Here is a 23,100-nt window from a genome sequence, read left to right as displayed (position 1 = left end):
GACATATTGTACTGTGCATAAATGATCCCTGAAGAAGTCAATCAAGAACAAACGGAATTTGACCTTTGTTCCTTTAAAATCTTGCCAGAAACGAAAAGCTTAATTCAGGCTAAAAAGTCAGTGCTAGAAACAAAATGGCAGGTGACTTTCCCACGAGAATTTTTTTATGGAAATATTCGGCTGGGACAATGGAAGGAGTTAGGCATCTCCTGGGGTCCAGGCTGTTCCTGCTCACGGTTGCTCTGTGTCAGGCCAAATGACAGTGACAGCAAATGCGACTTCTAGTAATGTTTTCAGGAAAAGGGAATTGTCCTTAAACTCATTTGAACTAGAATTTCGCAAACACATTATTCAAAACTGTTTTTCCTAGAAATAAGCTAAAAATAAAAATAGCCTGCCCAACGTCTTGACTCCTTTCTTCTAACCCACAAGGACACTTAGAATTCCTAGTGGTGACATCTCTGAAAATCCATTTAACATTTTCCAAAATAATTGAAAATTTTGACTGTAGCATCAGATCATCTTCGATTTTAATTTTTCTCATGTTAATTCCAGGAAACATTGCACCGGCATGGTATATGTCTTCACCAATAAGTCTTAGTAAGCGACTTTTGTTTTTTAAATTGAGACATTAAGTTGCTACTTTATAAAAAAGAATCATAGCACACAATCTGAGTAATTGGGAGCTTAACACCACACCAGCCCTGGGGGTGGTGGGTTATTAACTTAACTTCTAGGTTTTCCATTCTGAAGTGAAAATCTCTATGTTGCATGACAAATCCATAAGCCATTTCCACTTTTTGTATTTAACAAGAAGAATCTATTTTTTCAGCACTATTTCTTTCCTCTGCCAGTTCTCTAAAAAAACAAAAACAAAACAGAAACAAATATACCCACAAAACAAAAAGCCTGGACTAAACTATGAAAGCCTCTGAAAAATAAAAATTTTCACTAAAACTAATAGCAAGAGCTTCTATTTATTAAAATGAAATAGTCCTGTAAAGATTAAAAAAACATACCAAAAAAGAGGGTTTGTTAATTTTCATTTTAAAGTACTCTTTTTAACTCATTTGAGATTTATGTTAAATATAATTAAATATATAAATTAGCCTGTGTGTGTGTGTGTGTGTGTGTGTGTTCACATTTCAACAGAATTCTAATGAAATGTCCTGGGAAAAGGAAAACTCTCATCAGGGTTTTTTTTTCTGCTTTCTTTCTTGAAACAGTCAACAAACTGATTTATTATGAGAACTGCTGTCTCTTTCAATTTTAGTTAAAGAAAAGGATTAAGAGTCACTAAATGCATTTCCATGACATTTACCCAGCAGAAGGCATAATAAAGTCTAAAGAAAACACCAGGTATTGAATGGATTCCCAAAACCCACGAAACAAAAATAACTTTTTTCAGGTACCTCCCATTGCACCATCTGAAACGCTGAAAGGTAAATTGGTACTGAGACAAAAGACAGGTGCCCTTTCATATTAAAATGATGTGTGAGCAATACACAGAAGAGGAATGTGCAGTTTGAAAAGGCTTGGGTCAAACCAAACACCCCTGTTCTCACATCGGCTTCTCTATTATTTTTTTCAAGCAACTGAAAAGGAACACCTTTTGCAACAGGAAACAGGCATTTTCTTTGGTTCAGAAATACATTTCTGAAATGATTCCTTGTTTAAACTTTTATAAAAAGGGGCCCCAGACACTGACAAATGAGCTTCATTACACTCAAGGCTCAACATATTTGCTGTGACAATCTGTTTCACTTGAGGAATGATATTTGCATATGAGGGAAAAAAAATCAGAATCAAGATTCCTATCTTGTCTTCTGGTTTCTGTTACATTAGTTCATCAAAGTTCACAGAATTTTAGATCTGGGAGGAAATGAGGTACTTTTAAAATGAGAAATCAGAAAGCTAGTCCTGAAGTAGATGTGTCCAGGAGTTGACTGGGCTTCCTCCCTTCTTGCTGGCACTAAGGTGACGTAAAAGAGGGTTTGACTCCAGGCGGAGTGCATGGTCCAATGCAGGCTCAGTACTGACTGACAGCTCGGTCTCAGGCTCAGAGGGTTGAGCTTTCCGAAACACGGGTCCTCACCTGTGAATGATAACACAGCTCCCCAGCACTGCTGTGAAACTTAGAAACACACAGGCCATGTGCCTGGCAAATGATAGGTGCTCAATAAAGGATTTTTAATTTCAAAGTTGTGAAACTCAAAACTTTTGTTTCTGTTAAGAAGTATAAATAATAGAAGTTAAAAAAAATAGATCCTTTTTGCTATTTTAAAGGAAATTAAGGTTTTCAGGTCATTAGATGTGGTATCTGTGCTAATCTTGTTTCTTTCCTAACATTTTAAATGTAATACTATTTTTTTTTTTTTTAGGCCAAACAGACCAATCTGTTCTGTAATTTGTTTGATCCATTTGATTTTGTCAATTCAATCAAACAAGTAATCCCTGTTAGTCTCTGCCCCACTGAATTGTCTGGACTGAATTAATTGAGTATCTCTTTCATTAAGTGTAAACAAGACCTTTGTCATATAATTCGATAATGGATTTCTTTGATAAAAATAATATTTGTTAAAGTAGATAGCACTTTCCATTTACCACACTTGGCTCTGAGAGCTTTCTGGATCTGAACTCATTTAACTTTGACAACTTCCTGATGAAGCAGTTGCAGTCACCAACGGCACTTCACCCAGACGTAGGATGTGGTGGATGGAGGTGGGATCTGCACCCTGGGAGTGGAACACTAAAGCTCGTAATCTTAACTGACACTCCGTAATGCCTCTGAGCACTTGAGATCACTGCTTTCACAAATCAGGGTATCTGGTCAGACTGGACAAGCAGACTGAGACCGTAGGTTAGTAATTACAGGACAGACAATGTGTTAACACAGGGGTTTCGGCGTTCTCATCTAGAAATCAAACATAAATAAACAAAACTATCATATAATAAAACATACCTTACTCAAAGCAAAAAAGTTCAAGGTCTAAGATAGTACTTTATTCGGTTGTTCTGAGTTTATTTCCATGTAGTGACAATATTTATTTTCCTATGTGTCTGATTATTTTTTCCTCAGTTTCTCTTGCAGAAACTGGTTCCTTTTCTTGTTACATAAATGTTTACCAAGATTTTGACTTTGACGTCTCATCTGCATATGTTTTCCTTGGCTCCCACCACAACTTGTAAGGGAAAGATTCTGAAGTAGCTACACCTCAGTCCCTCTCTTAAACACTGAGGGTACAAGACATTTCTAACTAGCAAGCCGAAAGCAACCTAACACGACCCAAACTTGACTTACTAGCTACCACCTGAACAAGACATGTCCCTCTTGTTTTTCTATCTGGAAGAAAAAAGACAACAGCATCTACTGAGGTATCAAATCATAAAATCTCTCCACCTGGAGAGATTTCTTGGACCCTTTCCTATCTGTTATTCTCTACCTGCCCCAACCTGACTATTCCATCTGCCAGTTCCGCCTTCCAAACCGCTGTCTAGCTCTCCTCTCCAGTTTACCCCGATGGTGGTGGCCAGCCTTTCTTTACGTTGTCACCAATACCAACTTCTAATGGTTCTGTTTCCCTGTCTTATATCCTACCTCCTCCAATTCATTGTCTGCATTTGGATTGAAGGAAAACTTCCTGAGAGGCAGTCCGACCATGTCACTATTCGGCACCCTGAACACACCTGCATTAAAACTCATCACACCCCACTGTGATGGGTGGCTTCCCTGTCTGCCCGCCCACGCAGCAGTGTGGCACTGAAACAGCTCTGACCTTTGTTCATCACAGTAACCCCTGGACCTACCACAGTGCTCTGTGCTAATAAGTGCTCACTGACTAAATCAATGAAACTTAATTCAAATACTTATTCTTTTAAAAGTATAATATATGAGACATAAGAGTAATCTATTTTTGTGAAACAAAGAAGAGTATCATTTATATTCTAGACATTCTACAACTTTATCCTATTATAATGAATTAGGATACTTATTTTTGAGGAGCGGGTAGAGGGAGGTAGAAAGGAATAAAGGGGTCAAATTCATGGTCATGGAAGGAGACTTGACTTTGGGTGTGAACACACAATGCAATGTACAGATGATGTATTACAGAATCGTACGCCTGAAACCTATATAATTTTTAAAAGCAGTGTCACTCAATGAAATAAAATTAAAAAAAATAACAGTACATATTGAAACCTAAAAAAAGAAAAAAAAAAGCTAACAAGCCTAGGAAAGACATGAAGGAAACTTAAGTGCATATTTCTAAGTGAAAGGAGCCAGTCTGAAAAAGCTACATACTCTATGATTCCAACTCTATGACATTCTGGGAAAGACAAAACTATGATGACAGCAAAAAGTTCAGTGTTTGCTGGTGATTTATGAGGGTGGAGGGGTAGAGGAGAGATGCGAGGAGGAATGAGTAGGTAGAGCACCAGGACTATTAGGGCGGTGAAGCTATTCTGTGTCATACTGCCATGGTGAACACATGCCATATGTATTTGTCAAAACCCATAGAATGTACAACACCAAGAGTGAACCCTAATGTAAACTATGGACTTGAGTTAATGACAAGATATCATTGTTGGCTCATCAGTGTACCACACTAATGCAAGATGTTAATAATCAGGGAGAGCAGGACTGGGGGAGGAAACTCGACACTTTCTGCTCATTTTTCTGTAAACCCAAAAACTGCTAAAAAAAAGTCTACTAATTTCAAACTATACAAACACACACACACACACACACTACTTAAATACATATATATTTGAAAAGGAAAATAAATTTGGAAGGTTTTTATTTAAAACCAGTGCCTTTAGAGGACTAGTCCGCAAACAAATACCTCTTTTTAAACCTTTAAAATTAGTAATAGAATATGTGATTGATAATATTTACTTTACAATTATTCTTATTCTTAGAGATCAAGATTTTTACTGAATTATTGTAAGCATTATAAAGAATCATTATTTTTAGTTATTCTTTAATGGAGAATATATTTTCTACAAACATCACTTCTCATTATTGCTAAACATTCTCTTGAAACTACAAATTTTATATGAGTAATAGTTATTTTTGCCATTCAGACTAAGATGACCAACAATCACAATCTAGTTACTCTTTGACAGAGCACGAGGAAGGCCCAGTGCTGGGGGTTTTACCCCGCTCCACCTTACAACACGTTTGCGATGGCTGCACGGAGGAAGTAAAGCCAAAAGCAAAGGAAGAAACCCGGGAGCATGGTCAGAACTTTCTCAGTTTTCCACTGTCGCTGATGATTTAGGTGCTAACGGCAAACAATTAAGAATCAGGTGGCTATTTTAGAAGCATTTACTTTTCTTTTTTTTTTAATATTTTTTTTTATTTTTCTGAAGCTGGAAACGGGGAGAGACAGTCAGACAGACTGCCGCATGCGCCCGACCGGGATCCACCCGGCACGCCCACCAGGGGGTGGCGCTCTGCGCACCAGGGGGGATGCTCTGCCCCTCCGGGGCGTCGTTCTGCCGTGACCAGAGCCACTCTAGTGCCTGGGGCAGAGGCCAAGGAGCCATCCCCAGCGCCCGGGCCATCTTTGCTCCAATGGAGCCTTGGCTGCAGGAGGGGAACAGAGAGACAGAGAGGAAGGAGGGGGTGGGGGTGGAGAAGCAAATGGGCGCTTCTCCTATGTGCCCTGGCCGGGAATCGAACCCGGGTCCCCCGCACGCCAGGCCGACGCTCTACCGCTGAGCGAACCGGCCAGGGCCTACTTTTCTAAATGTATAAAAAATATGAACTTGTTAATTTTTTTTTAAAGGAATAGGGTAACACTTCACAATCCAGAATGGATCAAAGACGCACAGCACTGGCACCTCCCATGTTCAGGCAGCTGTACCCCGTAGGTTCTGTGTGTCTCTAGTAGTAACTCTAGGACAGGTTAAAATAACTCCTTTTCCACACATGGGAACAAATGCAATACTTTCACAGCATTTTGCTACTGACGCAGATTCTTCGGTTTCCTTTGCGGCGACGGCACCACAGTGTTTCTGTGCATGGGCGGGTGACGTTCAGTGAACCCTGGGAGTCAGGACCAATTGCCCCTCAGTGCTGCTATCTCAGGGTGTTCCCGGCACGCTTTCCGTGGTGCACGATAGCGTTTCTGTGCACGGGCGGGTGACCTTCAGTGAACCCTGGGAGTCAGGACCAATCACCCCTCAGCGCTGCTATCTCAGGGCTTTCCCGGCACGCTTTCTGTGGTGGGTCTCAGAGGATGTGGTCGACTCCCCAACCAGATTCAGACAGAGTTGCCTAGTTAATTTAATTATCAATGCTTCTGGTCCTTATCTTCTCATTGGCTTTCTAACAAAGTAAAATTGTAGTAGATTGGGAAGAAAGATCAGTCCAAATTAATGAGAAGCCTTAAAAGTGGACCATTTAAAGTCGCTCGCTGTCTCATTACTTCAAAGTCCTTTAATGACCTACTCTAAGGCCCTGGCCGGTTGGCTCAGTGGTAGAGCGTTGGCCTGGCTTGCGGAAGTCCTGGGTTCGATTCCCGGCCAGGGCACACAGGAGAGGCACCCATCTGCTTCTCCACCCCTCCCCCTCTCCTTCCTCTCTGTCTCTCTCTTCCCCTCCTGCAGTGAGGCTCCATTGGAGCTGGGATGGCCCGGGCGCTGGGGATGGCTCCTTGGCCTCTGCCCCAGGCGCTAGAGTGGCTCTGGTCACGGCAGAGCGATGCCCCAGATGGGCAGAGCATCACCCCCTGGTGGGCGTGCCGGGTGGATCCGGGTCGGGCGCATGCGGGAGTCTGTCTGACTGCCTCCCCGTTTCCAGCTTCAGAAAAATACAAATAAATAAATAAATAAATGACCTACTCTAAAATAGGTAGGGAATGCCAGCTCGCCAGCAGAGGAGTGTGGTTCTAGTGGAAGGAGACTGTCAAACTTGTCTGACAGCAGCCGCAATAACACTGCAGGTTCTAGAGAAACCAAACTTGACTCCCAGTTCCACTGTTTGTCTCCTAAGTGACCGGGGACAAGTGCTCTAACCCTGCAAGAGATTTACAGTTGTGACTGAAATACGGAAAGCACTAGCAGAGCTGAGCACTGTGCAAGGGACCTGGCAGGTCCCAAGGAACGACTGGCTCTCTCCCGCAGACAGTCTCCGTGTCTGTTCACAGCACTCTGTACCGCTAACCACACACACCAGACAGCTCCGGAGTCTCCCTTCCCCTACTCTCATGTCCAGTCAGACGCCACGCCCTCTTGTTTCTGCTGCTCCAATGTTTCCCACATCCCTTCCTTTCTGAGCTCTGAACTGCTGCTGTACCAGGGAAATTTCCAGGTGCTCTAGGGTCACGGAGGATAGAATTCTACCTGCCTAGGGAAGGAGAGTGGTCAGAGCGCTTAACAGGTGGCACTGAGGCAGTTTTAAAAAATAAAATTGTTTACCAACTAAAAAAAGCAAGAAGAAAGGGGGCCGTGAGGCAGGCTGTTTCAGGTATGTGTGTGCGGGGGAGAAGGCGCTCCGTAGAGTTGGGCGTGTCTGGAGATTCATTCATCTGTCTGGCTGAGGACTAGGTGGAGACAAGGAAAAGGGTCAGCAAATGATGTTGAAGAGATGAACAGGATGAGTGGGCCTTGCATGCCCAGCTTAGGAGCTGTTCCCAAATTCCCTAGCCATAAAAGACAATTGCCTTTGTTTTCTTTGGTCATTTTGCTCAGTACCTTTATTATAGGGTTTTGCACACAGGGCCTTTGTTACGACTATTTTCATGAATCTTATCTAGTACACTGATGGACAAGTTCATTGAAGATGGGGCTATGCCTCTGTCTGCCCTTTTTTTCAAGAAAATATGTCTATAGTGCCTTAGACATGGAAAGTTCCCAACACTTATTTGTCTTACTGAATTTGTCTATACATGGGTCCTTTTAAATGAGACATTGTTTTACTAAGTATTTGAAGTATACTCTTTAAAAGTTTATCGACACTATCATTTTAATAAAATAATAACAAAAGGGCCTATTAAACAACAGTTACCTTTACTCTATTTCTACATTATATAAATTTTAAATCAGTAGAGTCTGGAATCAAAAGATAGGTGACTATGATAAGCATACACTACACCAGTCGTCCCCAACCCCCGGGCTGCGGACCGGTACCGGTCCATAGGCCGTTTGGTACCGGTCTGCAGTGAAAGAATAAATAACTTACATTATTTCCATTTTATTTATATTTAAGTCTGAACGATGTTTTATTTTTAAAAAATGACCAGATTCCCTCTGTTACATCTGTCTAAGACTCACTCTTGATGCTAGTCTCGGTCACATGATACATTTATCCGTCCCACCCTAATGGCCAGTCTGTGAAAATATTTTCTGACATTAAACCAGTCCATGGCCCAAAAAAGGTTGGGGACCACTGCACTACACTATCCAAACTTTTTTGCTTTGAACCTATTGCTCACAATAATAACATATACCTATGTCATTATCTAGATGTATACAATTTCAATTCAACAGATAATTATTGAGTCTCTATAATGTGTTAAACACTGTATTTACTGGGGATATAAAACTGATGTCCCCTGCAGTTATTATGCAACAACTTGCAATGTTTATGTTCAAAATTAAAAAAAGAAACAGAAGACCTGAGATTCAGAGAGCAGCTTGTCTAAGTTCACAAACCAGTGAGGGAACAAAGACAGATTCAGACTTTTGTTTCCCGACTCCACATTGAGTGTTATTTCTTTTCTAGTTTTCTATTTCTCACCAGTTACTAATATGGCTCCTATTTGTGCACAGGATCGCCAGGACTTACAAGCAACTTATGGGGAGAGGATTTTTTACCTGACAAATGTCAGCTTGCTCTTAAGTGATTAATTATCTTGGCATCACTAAGCCCTGTGCTTTAATCTAACAATGAATCTTGACAGGGGGTCTGACGTGAGTTTTATAAGGAATGAGGTATTTAATTAATGAAGATAGATGTGAACGTACAGGCAGCACCCTCCAACCGAAGGTAAGATCTAGCAACGGCAAGACTCGTGAACAAAAGGCGACCAAGATGCAGAGCTGGCACAAAGCCCGTCCTTTACTTTGCAGGAGTATCATCAAACCATTGCAGAATCTCCTCCAGTAAAATAAGATGTCAAATTAGATGCGAGAAATATAGGAAGATCAGCAGGAAGGAATGAGGCGAGAAATAAAGTGAAAAAGGCTGAAATCTGTAAGCATTCAGGATTGAAGTGTTTATGCATGCATGTGTGTATTCCAAATGCATAATCATCAGATATTAATTATAGCACATAATATTAATTACAAAGGCTTCATTCCAGAGAAGAGCTAAATAATGCATCATTTTCTTCATTTGTGAAAGTAGGAAAGGACATACATATTTTAGAGACTTTTCAATCAAAATTGGCTCATATTTTAAAAGTTTCCATGAGTTAAACCCCTTGATATGTAAATTTTATATATGAATAATTTTTTTATAGAGCCAGAGAGATAAGAAACATGACTCCATTATGTTTACTAATTTAAAAAATTTAGGTATAGTTTTCATGTGAATTAAAATGAATATTAGACAGGATTGGCTAAATGAACCTCACAGATTTATTAGAGAACAGGCGATCAAGTTGGAATATAAAATATTTTCAGATTCATTTGAAACTGAATAGTTTAATATGTTGAAGTCAGTTTCTTAAAATTCTGCTTTTAAATTTATCTTTCTCTTGCCTTTCCCTTGTTCATTATTGAATTGTAAAATTCTGCGGAACACTGATAATCCCCTCCTGTCCTACGCACCACTAGGGGGTTCTAGTTGACCGTTTTTCAGACTCTCTTAGCCTAGACCCACCCAACATATGGTTGTAGTGCACCATCTAGTGGCTTTGGGGTCCCTGGCGCCTAAGGGTTACTTGCTTACAGTACTGCATTTTAGAAAATACTATGGCATATATTTTTAGAAAATAATGAGGATACTAAACAGCAATGCCAAATACATAAAATTTTTTTTTCCTAAAACTCATACTTAACTCATTTAATATTGGAATTCTTAAAATAGTCTGGCCAGACAGCTTGGTTGGTTAGAGTGTTATCTCAATACGCAAAGGTTGTGAGTTCAATCTCTGGTCAGGGCACATGCAGGAACAGATCAGAGTTTCTGTCTGTCTGTCTGTCTTTCCCTTCCTCTCTCTCTAAAAATCAATCAATAAAGTGAAATGAGGGAAATTCACAGTACATTGTAGTTGTGTATAGCCCAGATTTAAATGATCATTAATTTACATATATATATTGCATATTCATGTAAATACACTGTACACTGTTTTATGGCAATGAATCACACATAAGTCAGACCAATGAACAGAAACAATGTACCTGTTGACAATCACCTGTACGTGACTGCTGAGATATGTACTTTTCCTCCTTTTTAACATACCTTAAACACTTAAACAGTGACAGGTGTTAACGTAAAGGCATTTAAAAATATTTGGTCAAATCTTTATGTTATCACCTAAATTGCACATTAATGCAATTATGCAAATATGCTTAACTATTTTTCTTTTAAAAAAACATCTTCAGCATTTCTTTTCTTACTCTAAATTCCTTGATAATAACCTAAAAATGTTACTCTTTCACACTCCTACAAATGTTTCATTTACTGGGTAAGTCCTAAATAGAGGACTTGGTGATATACTAATAAAGCAAAAAAAGATCAGGTGTTAAAGGTAAAAATTATGTGACATCCTCAAAGAAAGTTTCTCATTGCTACTTAGTTACCTCCCATAATGTGGGTAGTTCTTATCAGTCATCTGTTGTAATCCCAAACTTCAAATTAGTTAATATTGGTCACACAAATAAATTGCTCAATATGCCTGAAGCAAAGGTAAGGCTAAGAAGACATTAAAAGCAAAGCAAGCAAACCTGAATCCCAACAGAATTAGTGTTGATTTCATTTTGAACACAAGGTTATGAAATCTTGAAAATAATTCTAAATCAGGAATCAGTATGGGCTCACTTTGAACCAGCAACTGCAAATAGACCAAATTCATTCTTTCTTTTAAAAAACACTGGTTTGACTCATAGTTTACAAAACTATGCCTTGCACAGAGTAGCAGTTCTCTGATAAGTGGATGAATGGATTTTGCACATGGTTTAGAGCAGGAATTTCACATAGACTCTTTGATGTAGCTGTGAGATTGAGAAGTACGGACTAGATTAGATGCAGGACAATCAGGTGGATTTTTAATTACTGGTTAATGAACACTTGGACAGAAGTCTCTAGGACCACCTCTCAGGGCTTTTTCCTTGAACCTGTCCCACTCAGTATTGGGCGGAAATGGAGAAACCGAAGGAGAGAAAAACAACACTAAAAGCAAGGTGGATGAGGGGAGGGCTCACAGTTGTTTTAATTTAACACAATAATAGGCCCAAATCAATAAAACAGATATAGAATAAGTATTTCCTAGACTTGAAAGGGTATGTGCACCCTTCATGATAATGGTTCTGTCCTGTGTTTCCCACAAGAGATCATCCAGGCCATGGCTAACCACTTCCGGGAGAGGACACCCACTGCAGACATGCCTCGTTCGATTCTGCTTCACTTCATGGCCTTTCACAGATGTTACATTTCTTATGAATGGAAAGCAAGACTCTCCATCAGCAAGAGGATTACAACTCGCATTACTGTGGTGGTCTGGAGCCTGCAATATCTCCGAGGTATGCCTGCACTCCTGAGGAAGACATCACTTGAGGGCAGGTCCAACTAAAAACACAACACTGCATGTTTAGGCTTAAAAGAAATCAGTTCTAAGTACAGGAGATGGACAAAACCTAGTTTTCAGCATTTTTTTTAAATTTAGATGACCTTCGGATCATTTATAGCAAAATGGTGGGATCTTGACAACATTATATGGAGTGAAATAAGTAAATCAGAAAAAACCAGGAACTGCATTTTTCCATACGTAGATGGGACATAAAAGTGAGACCAAGAGACATTGATAAGAGTGTGGTGGTTACGGGGGGAGGGGGGAGAGGGAGAGGGAGAGGGAGAGGGAAGGGGGAGGGGGAGGGGCAAAAAGAGAACTAGATAGAGGGTGACAGGACAGTCTGACTTTGGGTGATGGGTATGCAACATAATTGAACTTTAAGATAGCCTGGACATGTTATCTTTGAATATATGTATCTTGATTTACTGATGTCACCCCATTAAAAATAAATACAATAAAAAAAAATTTAGATGACCTAACAGAGTGAGTTAGCTGTGAAAAGACTTAATATCTTTGCCTCTATATTAAGAGGCATCCATTAACAAGGCCCGTCCCCACAATTTATGGTGTGGAAAACTTAAAAAAGATGCAGTGATAACTTGGCATATATTGAGAAAAACATGGCTGAGAACTGGGGGTGTCTGGAGAAACGAAGATGCCAGTGGTTCATCATGGCACCATGGGCAGCACCAGGGCCAGGAAGTGAAAATTACAGTGTGATATCTGGAGTTATCACAGTCCACCAGAAGGTCAGAGAGCCAAACAGCACTGTAAGAAACAACTCAACATGGCTAGAGGGAGGATGTTACTGGTACAAACTTGCAACTAGTAGACAAGTAAGTTCTGGGGATCTAATGCAGATCATGGTGATTACAATCAACAAAAGGTATCATAAACTTCAAAGTTGCTAAGAGACCACATCTTAATTGTACTCCCTATAAAAAAAAATGGCAATTATGTGTCATGATGTAGTTGTTAGCTAAGCTATGGTGGTAATAATAATGCAAAATATAAATGTATCAGATTGATACATTGTTCACCTTAAGCTTATACCATGTTATATGTCAATTATAACTCAATTAAAAAACACTGAACTATCAGTCTAGCTATTATCTCTTTACTGAATTTTATATTTAATTATCTACTATATGAAGGAAGACTCTGCTCTTAGAAATTTTACCCACTTTCGAAGAATAAGCTCTCTGACACTCAAAGTGTTTAAGGGGAGGTGGGAAGGTTATTACTATGTGAATAATACTGGAGAAGGAACCACACATGTACATACAGGAGATAATGACAGATGCTCTGGCTGGGTAGCTCACCTGGTTAGAGCATCATCTCGATACCCCAAGGTTGAATGTTTGATCCCAGGTCTGGGCACATACAATAACCATCTAATAAATGCATAAATAAGTGAAACAACAAATTGATGTTTTTCTTTCTCTCCCTTCCCCCTTTTCTAAAATCAATGATAACAAAAAAAGATGCATAAGTGTGCAGAAAACTGCAGAGTAGTGACTTGATCTCTGTGAGAGTTGACACCCAAGGGATTCCCCTAGTTAGGAAGCAAACTAAATTCTGAACCATTTGGACCCTATAAGTCTGTAATTTCACCTTATTATTGCCACACTAATTAATTCCACTTAAGCATTCAAGTTTTATATTGCTTTGAACTACAATGCATACGCCATGTCTGCCTTGCTTCCATAAAACCTGTAAGATGCAATCCTCTAACTCCCTAAGTTAGATCCTTTAATAGTGCTGAAATACACCTTTTCCCCTCTGTCACTGTTCATCACTTGGATAAATGGTATAGAGGTGTCTGTGTGGAAATGAAGCTTATAGGTATTTTAGAAAGTTCAAGGAAATAGAAATTCACAATATAGATGAGTCACCTGAAGAAAGGTCATTCTTTTATTTTTTAAACAGAAATGCTCCCATAAAAGTCAATGACTTGATCATACTTACTGCTATGATTTGTGTTCACTATCTAGTGGTAGAATGAAACATGCTTATTCAACTTTCCTGTCTTTATATTCATTTTCTGCCTCAATAATAGAAAAACTGATTCAAAAATAGTGCCCAAGACATAGAAGAAAATTTCTCGTGGGGAAGCTCAGAATCAATGGAGAGGGAAGAATCTGGAATTAAGTGGCAAAGGGGACGGATTGGGGACAAGGAGGAAAGACCTTGGCAGTTGGTAAAATGTATTGATTATCTTAGAAGTACTAAAAGTGTAGTGCATTAACTAAGCAAAAATGTCAACTCCAGATTCGATAATGCTTTGCTCACTTGAAGCAAGCCTCCTCCTATGCCATAACTTCATCACACACGGAAGAATGATGCGCTACATCAATACTGGGAGACCCAAAGCAATCCTCGTAAAGGAGTCTGATAGAAGAACACGACTAAATAATGGCAACGGCGGCCGATTTAAATCATTTTGCTACCTCAGCTGGGAAACAGTTAATATAGTGTGGTTATTTCTAATATAGATTTTTAATATATTTGAGATGGGAGTACTATTTACACACCCCCAAGGGAGTCTGTTACACTTGAAGTTTTCAGTTAGATGCAGGTGCTGGAGTCTGACTCCTGGTGAGCACAGTTGCTAGGCTGGGCTTGTTGATCTGTGGCGCATGGCTACCATGAATGTGAATAAATTTCCCTGTTACATCTACTTCTTTCTGTTTCACATGTTTCAGTCACCAGTCACTTTTCCTAGAAAAGGTAGGATAATTGTGGGGTCCTCCTTCTACCTTCAGTTTCTTCCAAGAGCACCCCACTGTTGGCACCAAACAGGATCCAGAAGCCAAGGAAGCCAGGGAATGCTGGCTGAGGGACACACAAGGCAAAGGATGGATGGGGTGGGTAGGAGGCTCAGTGAAGGGCCATCAGTTTATTTCCTGGGTGGGTGGGTGAATGAGTGAATTGGGCAAATCAGTGGATTAATGGGTGGGTGGATGGATGGATGGGTGGGTGGATGGATGGACGGGTGAGTGGATGGATGGATGGGTAGATGGATGGATAGATGGGTAGATGGATGGATGGACGGGTGGGTGGGTGGATGGATGGATGGATGAGTGGGTGGGTGGATGGATGGATGGATGGACGGACGGGTGGGTGGATGGATGGATGGATGGACGGACGGATGGGTGGGTGGATGGATGGATGAATGATAGATGGATGGATGATGGATAGATGGGTGGGTGGATGGATGGATGGATGATGGATAGATGGGTGAGTGGGTAGATGGATGGATGGATAGATGGGTGGGTGGGTGGATGGATGGATGGATGGATGGATGGATGGACGGGTAGGTGGATGGATGGATAGATGGGTGGGTGGGTGGATGGATGGATGGATGGACGGGTAGGTGGATGGATGGATAGATGGGTGGGTGGGTGGATGGATGGATGGATGGACGGGTAGGTGGATGGATGGATAGATGGGTGGGTGGGTGGATGGATGGATGGATGGACGGGTGATGGATAGGTGGGTGGGTGGATGGATGGATGGATGGACGGGTAGGTGGGTGGATGATGACAAATCACTTGTGGTCTCAGTTTCCTTCTCTGTAACTCTGAATACTAAAAATCCTTTCCATACATATATAAAATACTAGTGAGAATCAAATGGAATCATTTTTAAAAAATGGAAATATTTTTAAAAACCCCCACAGTGCTACATAGATGTCAATTTCATCATCATTATTATTTTTTGTTTATTTGTTTGGTTACTTGGGGCAATGAGATCAAGGGAGAAATACATGATCTAAGTGGTGGTTAAAATGCTAACTTTAAAAGAAGAGAATAATTTGGTTCAGCTTGTCATTTAATGTGCTATGTGGACATGTTAAAATGTGTTCAACTAGACAATGATTAAGTGGCAATGCTGATTATGAAAAAGACTAGACCACTGTGTTCTTACCAATATAAAACTCCTTTGGACACAGAAGAAATACTTCATTGGTTGCCAAAATTCACTAAGACTTATGCCTTTTTCAGTCAAGAGGGGAAAGCATCTGCCCAGAAAGGAACTAAAGGTGCACGTATGATGACAGAATTCCAGCATACTCATGGCTCTGGAGTTGAGCAGCTGGCCTTGTTGGGTGCTCACTGACCCTCACTGGAGAAGCCCTGTGGAGCTGTACCTGTGTGTGTCCTTCGATGAGCCTTCAGGTGAGAACTTTTTGTGTACACTTTGTTGCATCCCTCAAAATCACATCTGTGAATACGCCGTTTTCTGGAGTCTGGGGACTCAGACCGTCTCTGGCGTCTTGTGCTCTCAATACTAAACGGTGAAATTGAACTGGAAAAAGAAAAAGTGGAGTTAAGCACTGAGGAACACAGCGCTGTTTTGGTCCCAGTGGCATGAGGCCTCAGTCTCAGAGTCTATGTCTTCACACAGATGCAAGGCCCCATGTCCACAACTCCCAGACACATTTCCTTTCTTACTCTCGCAGGCAGGTAGTTTGATCTATTTCTGATGAAACACTCCTAGGAAGAGAAAAACATGTTTAAAAACAACAACAAGACAAAAACAAAAACTAAATGAATGCAGTGGTAGGTGAGGAGATCCCCATTGTCAACTAGGAAACAAGCTGGTGGTGATTATACCTCAACATTTTGAACTTCTGTAAACACTTATAGAGAATGTCCTAGGAAGCCCTGCTGTAGACAAGTGACAAAATAAAAGCATTTAATAGATAACATGAGGGTCTGAACTGCATGTGACAAAATAGAAAATCTTGTAAAATCATGATGTACAAAACAAGTGAGGTCGGGCTGAAAGAAGTGACATTAGTACATCAATTACATGACTCATGACATGCTATTTCTGTTCGGTAAATTGTACCTGACATTTAACTTTTACAGTTGGTGTTTTTTCATGGTGAGGAATAAAGTTCACTGTATTTAAAGATTAGCTGTACCACCATTATGAAAAAAAAAAAAGTTTAACTCTGAGATTTGGCCCTGACTTGCATGTTGTTTCATCCTAATACCCCAGTAGAAAAACAGGATTAGTCTGTAATGCCAGGTAATTGATTAACATGCACTTCTTCAAACTTTAATCTTTTCTGATTGACATAGAAATGAAAAACATGACTCATATCTTTTAGTTATTCATAAGTTTCTAAAAATTGCAGTGAAATATAATTAAATACTTCTATTATACTATACCATATTTGGTATAGAAATTTACCACTGTTAATATTTTGACATATTTTTCTCCCAGCTTTCCCATGTTTTGATGCTTTTAAAAAAGTATTTTGGGACCAGGGTTCGATTCCCGGCCAGGGCACACAGGAGAAGCGCCCATTTGCTTCTCCACCCCTCCGCCGCGCTTTCCTCTCTGTCTCTCTCTTCCCCTCCCGCAGCCAAGGCTCCATTGGAGCAAAGATGGCCCGGGCACTGGGGATGGCTCTGTGGCGTCTGCCTCAGGCGCTAGAGTGGCTCTGGTCGCAACATGGCGACGCCCAGGATGGGCAGAGCCTCGCCCCTGGTGGGCGTGCCGGATGGATCCCGGTCGGGCGCATGCGGGAGTCTGTCTGACTGTCTCTCCCTGTTTCCAGCTTCAGAAAAATGAAAAGAAAAAAAAAAAAGTATTTTGTATGAAAAAAATCACCTGTTTTTAAAAACCGAACATTACAGATAAAGATAAACCTCCCCTTGTCCTCCACAGTCACCTGAACTCCTCTCCACCTAGGGAAAATGTCCATCCTCAGTTTTCTTTAATTCCTTCCGAGTCTTTTAAATTATGCTTACCTATCCATATCTGCAGTCATAGAAATGCATATTGTTTTGTGTTTAAGGATGTGAAATAATATGCTCTTTACATTCTGCAAATTGTTTTTCACTCAACATTAAGCATTTGCGATCTATCCATGTTGATACAACATTGTAATTTATTTATTTAAACTGCTAAATATCACATTAATCAAGTCTAAGATGATTTTTTTCATCTTTTAATCTCATTAAAATTAGGATTCTTACAATTCTCACAATTGGTGGCTTGTCAGTTTAATTGGCATACTATTTTTTGTTTATTAATGGTAAAGTAATGGAGCATTTTACAGTAAATGGTATTTTAACTTAAATAAGGGGTTGGTAAACTTTTTCTGTAAAGGAGTATTAGATAGGACATATTTTATCTGAATCTTGAGAGTCTATGTTGTAACAAATGAACTCTGAATAGTAGCATGAAAGTAGCTATGGACAAAATATAAACAAATGAGTATGGTATGTTCCAGTGAAACTTGAGGTACAAAACCAGCAGTGAGTTGTATTTGGTCCATGGGCTGTACTTGGTAGATTCCTGATTTAGATGAAATATGGTTAATAGTCCAATGAGTAGTCATCCCAGAGTTTCAAAATCCATTTTCTAATTGATGGACATATAGATTATTTCTAATATTTCACAACAACAGTTGCTTTAATCAACTGTTTTTAAATGTTTCCTTCTATATACATGCCCTTCCAGTTTTCAGGGTATCTTTTCACTTGTAATAAGATTCAGTAACCAAAGATTTATATATATTATATTATTAGGTAAGATCAAATATAAATGATGTCTAACTACTTACGTCCTAAACAGTTTTATGCAAGATCTCTATTAGTAGAACAGAAAAAAACCCCCACCGTGGGACATCTAAGCAGCTTTTCCCAACCTTCTTATCAGTCAGTGTGGATTTGTGGTTTTCCACACAACTGACTCATTGCAGTGATTGAGGCCTATTGTGAAAAAAAGTCAAAATAGTGTGGTTGGCTTGCCAATAAAAGCACAGCTTCAGTCAGTACTGACAAGGTGTTGTTCTTGTGAACAAATAAGATGGTATGTGTAAAAATAAGGCAAGAGTAATTCATTTCTTGAGTATTTAGTCATGGCAGTAAATATGAATCTTGGCACTGGGGAACCCCCAAAATAGAAACTTCTGCATTGTAATATATGTGACATCTTTTAAATTCAGAAAATGATATGGTATTTGTTTTCTCCAAATGATAACTCAAAGTCTATAATAAGAACACTTTGTCTTGTATATTTTATACAAATTAATGTGTAGAAGTCTAAATGTAACTATGCACAATCACGCACACATATTATTTTGCCTGTAGTTAATATTAGCTATTTATCTTGCTATGTGTTCATGTATATAGAGAAAAGTGAACAGTAAATCTGAAATCAAAACCAAGAAGCTCCTCTGCAGTCTTTAAGGAAGCAATGAAGTAATGCTGCTATCTAGTCTATCATCACCCACTGAGCATACAGCGGGCAGAGAAAGTAAAGGAAAGAAAAGGCTACAGAATGGCATGAAATTACTTCACCAAGAGTTCTTAATTTACATGAAAATAAAGAACCTGTTAGGTGGATGTGTTTAATGCTACAAAACTTTGTACCCTTGTTTTTCTCATTTTAAAGAGAAATGTTTTAGGCCACTATGAAGAACAAGCATTTAAAAAGTTATCTGTACAATATAAGTAAAAATAATTTTCCTAAAAGGTATATGCAATGAATAGCTGTACCCAGCAAAGCTGGCTTTGAAATGACATTCGAGGGTAAGACTTCTCCTTGGCTCCCCTTTTTAAATGGCAGAGTCATTCTCAGATGTCAAAAAAACTTTGGCTAGATTATACCTTTCAGAATCACTTATTAGATCTCTCTGTGGAAAGGTAGGAAGGTAAGAAGGTAAGAAGGTAAGAAGGTAGGAAGGTAAGGAGGGCTGAGATAAAAGGGGATCAAAAGTGCAGAAGAACTCTGTTGGGCAAATAAGTTTGCAAAATTTGTGTTATTTGAGTTTGCTCACTTTACTGTTACAAATGGCGCTGGGCAGCACCAGGTATCTGATCTGTGAAATCGTTAATTATCTTCCTGCTTGGAAGGGCCTTTGTTATGCTAATATATGCTGGAGGAGAGGTTTTGGTGCTAGAAAGGTTTTAAAAGGAGAGAAGGAGAAGAAGGAAGTCATTTTTGCGGAGTGAAAGCAGAGAGGACACAGAGTGCTGAGAGAAAAGCCAGTTTGGCAGGGGGACAAGCCTACATGGCAGGGAAAGAGAGAGAATCCAGTTTTGCACAGTAAGAAGCCATGTTGGCAGATGGGGAATCAGAGGTGAGGAGCTTTTGCAACTCCACTGCGGCTGGTGGGGTCTTTGATTCTAGGAAAAACCAGAGAAGATTCTCCCGGTTGTGGAACCGGAGAATGTGTCAGTAGCTTTGTGAGCTCTGAGTGAAAGGGAAGTGTGTTTCCCTGTGTGTTTGCTTGTCGGCCAGTACAAGACTTAAATAAAGGAATTATAGATCATATTGTGGACATACAAGAAATGTCTGTTTGTTAAACAGGATGAATGAATGGACGGATAAGTGTATTAAGTAAGGTATTCCTAATTATTTATTTAATATAATCAAATTATTAACCCCTTTAATTTTTTTCTTACTAGAAACCTTTGAATGCAAACCTTCAGATAATGGTTACTCAATTCCTTGCTCTTACTCTTTCTCATTTCCCTAAGTTTCACATTTTAAATGCTATACAAAGAGTCACTAAATATCAGGGAATGTGGGCAATCATAAAAACCACTTGTACCAGCCCTGGCTGGTTGGCTCAGTGGATAAGAGAGCATAGGCCAGGGGTTGGGAGCCTATGGCTCGCGAGCCACATGTGGCTCTTTTGATGGCTGCATCTGGCTCACAGACAAATGTTTAATAAAAAAATAATAATAACATTAAAAATAAAAAACATTCTCATGTATTACAATCCATTCATTTTCAACTGCTCATGTTCATGGTTGCGGGTGGCTGGAGCCAATCACAGTGGTCCTCCGGGACAACACCAAATTTTTATTGGATAATGCGTAAGGTACACGGGTCGTTGTATGGCTCTCATGGAACTAATTTTAAAATATGTGGTGTTCATGGCTCTCTCAGCCAAAAAGGTTCCCGACCCCTGGCATAGGTCCAGCGTGCGAATGTCCCAGGTTTGATCTCGTCAGGGCACACATGAAAAGTGATTATCTGCTTCTCTTCCCCTGCCTCTGCCTCTTCTCTCTCTCTTCCCCTCTTGTAGACTGCGGTTTGATTGGTTTGAGCGTTGGCCCTGGGTATTGAGGATAGCTCAGTTGACTTGAGCATTGGCCCCAGATGGGGATTACTGTGGGGGGGGGTCCCAGTTGGGTTGTATGCAGAAGTCTATCTCTCCTCCTCTCATTTAAAAACAAAAACAAAACAAAACACATGTACCAGAAGAAGAGAGAGATCAAGGGATCGAGAACCTATTTGAATAATGATGGAAAACTACCCTAACTTGGTGAATAAAATAGATATACAAGTGCAGGAAGCACGGAGAGTCCCAAACAAGATGAACCCAAAGAGGCCCACACTAAGACACATCATAATTAAAATGCAAAAGGTTAACACATTTGCATTTAAAGTAATTGATAAATATGTATTCGTTGCCATTTAGTTATACATATTTTTTTATCTTTTTTTTCTTCTTCTTAAAGAAGACCCTTTAACATTTCTTACAATACTCATTTGATGGGGATGAACTCCTTTAGCTTTTTCTTGTCTAAGAAACTCTTATCTGTCCTTTGATTCAAAATGTTAGCTTTGCTAAGCAGAATAATCTTGGTTATAGGACCTTGCTTTTCATCACTTTGAATATTTCATGCCAATCTCTTTTTGCTTTAAAGTTCCTGTTGAGAAATCAGCTGACAGTTTTATGGGAGCTCCCTTGTAGGTAATTAACTGCTTTTTTCTTGCTGCTTTAAGATTCTTTCTTTGTCTTTAAATGATCCACTTAAAAGACATAGTGTGTCTGAACAGCTAAGAAAACAAGAGCCTTTCACATACTTTTTACAAGAGACTCACTTCAGATTAAAAGACACACATAGACTACACATAAAGGGGTAGAAAAAGATATTTCCTAAAAATGGAAACAAATAAAAAACTGGGGTAGCAATAGTTATAACAGACAGAAGGGACTTTAAAACAAAGGCAATAACAAGAGATAAAGAGGGACTCGGCAATTCCACTACTGGGAATTTATCTGAAGAAACCTAAAACACTAAAACAAAAAGACATATGCATCCCTATGTTCACTGCAGCATTGTTTACATAGCCAAGATATGGAAACAACCTGAATGCTCATCAACAGATAAATGGATGAAGAAGAATTGGTGCATTTATATAACGGAATATGACTCAGCCATAAAAAAGAATGAAATCTTGACACTTGCAACAACATGGATGGGCCTAGAGGGTATTGAACTGAGTGAAATAAGTCAGACAGAAAGAGAAAAATGCCACAGGATTTCATATGTGGAGTCTTAAAAACAATAAATAAGCAGAAAACAGACTCATAGGTACAGAGAATATTTTGATGGTTGTCAAATGGGAGGGGGTTTAGGTGAAAAAGTTGAATTAAAAAGTACAAATTGGTAATTATAGAATGTAATGAGGATGTGAAGTAGGGAATATAATCAATAATACTGTAATTCCTATGTATGGTGTGAGATAGGTACTAGTTTTATCAGGATAATCACTTCTTAAGTTATATAAATGTCTAATCACTAGTTTATACACCTGAAACTAATATAATATTGTACACATCAGCTGTAATTAAAAAACAAAAAAAAATATTTAAAAAACCCTCACATGCTTCCCTAGCCGGATAGCTCAGTTGGTTAGTGTCAGCCCAAACACAGAAGATGCCAATTCAATCCTTGGTCAGGGCACATACAGGAAGAGATTGATTTCTTGTCCTTCTCTTTCCCTTTATCTCTCTCTAAAATCAATAATAATAATAATAATAATAATAATAAAACAAAGAACACCGCAAATGTACATAAGCTAGAGAAGGGCACTCTAAAGCATTGTTTACAAAGAAAATTCTGAGGGGGAGGCCACTGACATCCTTCTGAACATGTACGGGATGCTGGTGAATACAATAAAAATCTTCCCTTTGATCCTAGTAAGCATGTAAGTGGAAAAGGGTAAAGGGATGATCCTTACTCCTGGCAATGTCATCCTGTTCTCACTCAGGGATGCAGAAGCAGGGTAACAGAATGGATATAGTTACCCTTTGGGTGTTTTCTATTCTGCCCAAGCTTTCTAGGCCATGTGCCCTTTGTTTAGAACAGGGGTCCCCAAACTTTTTACACAGGGGGCCAGTTCACTGTCCCTCAGACCATCGGAGGGCCAGACTATAAAAAAAAAACTATGAACAAATCCCTATGCACACTGCACAGATCTTATTTTAAAGTAAAAAAAAAAAACAAAACAGGAACAAATACAATATTTAAAATAAAGAACAAGTAAATTTAAATCAACCAACTGACCAGTATTTCAATGGGAACTATGCTCC

At 39.5% G+C, this 23,100-nt stretch overlaps 1 protein-coding gene across 2 annotated transcripts in view; it reads right to left on the bottom strand.

The window, feature by feature from the left end:
• Window positions 1-23,100, bottom strand: part of KLF12 (KLF transcription factor 12) — a 471,091-nt gene that overhangs the window by 14,744 nt on the left and 433,247 nt on the right. For both annotated transcript variants that reach the window (XM_066234031.1, XM_066234032.1), the window contains one exon: window positions 15,895-16,052. In XM_066234031.1, coding sequence (XP_066090128.1) covers window positions 15,895-16,052 — 158 coding nt within the window. The remainder of the gene's footprint in view (window positions 1-15,894; window positions 16,053-23,100) is intronic.

This window comes from Saccopteryx bilineata, chromosome 6 (assembly GCF_036850765.1).
Source record: "Saccopteryx bilineata isolate mSacBil1 chromosome 6, mSacBil1_pri_phased_curated, whole genome shotgun sequence".
Lineage (NCBI taxonomy): Eukaryota > Metazoa > Chordata > Mammalia > Chiroptera > Emballonuridae > Saccopteryx > Saccopteryx bilineata.
The sequence above is the reverse complement of the archived record's forward strand: the minus strand, read 5'-3'. Positions and strand labels throughout refer to the sequence as shown.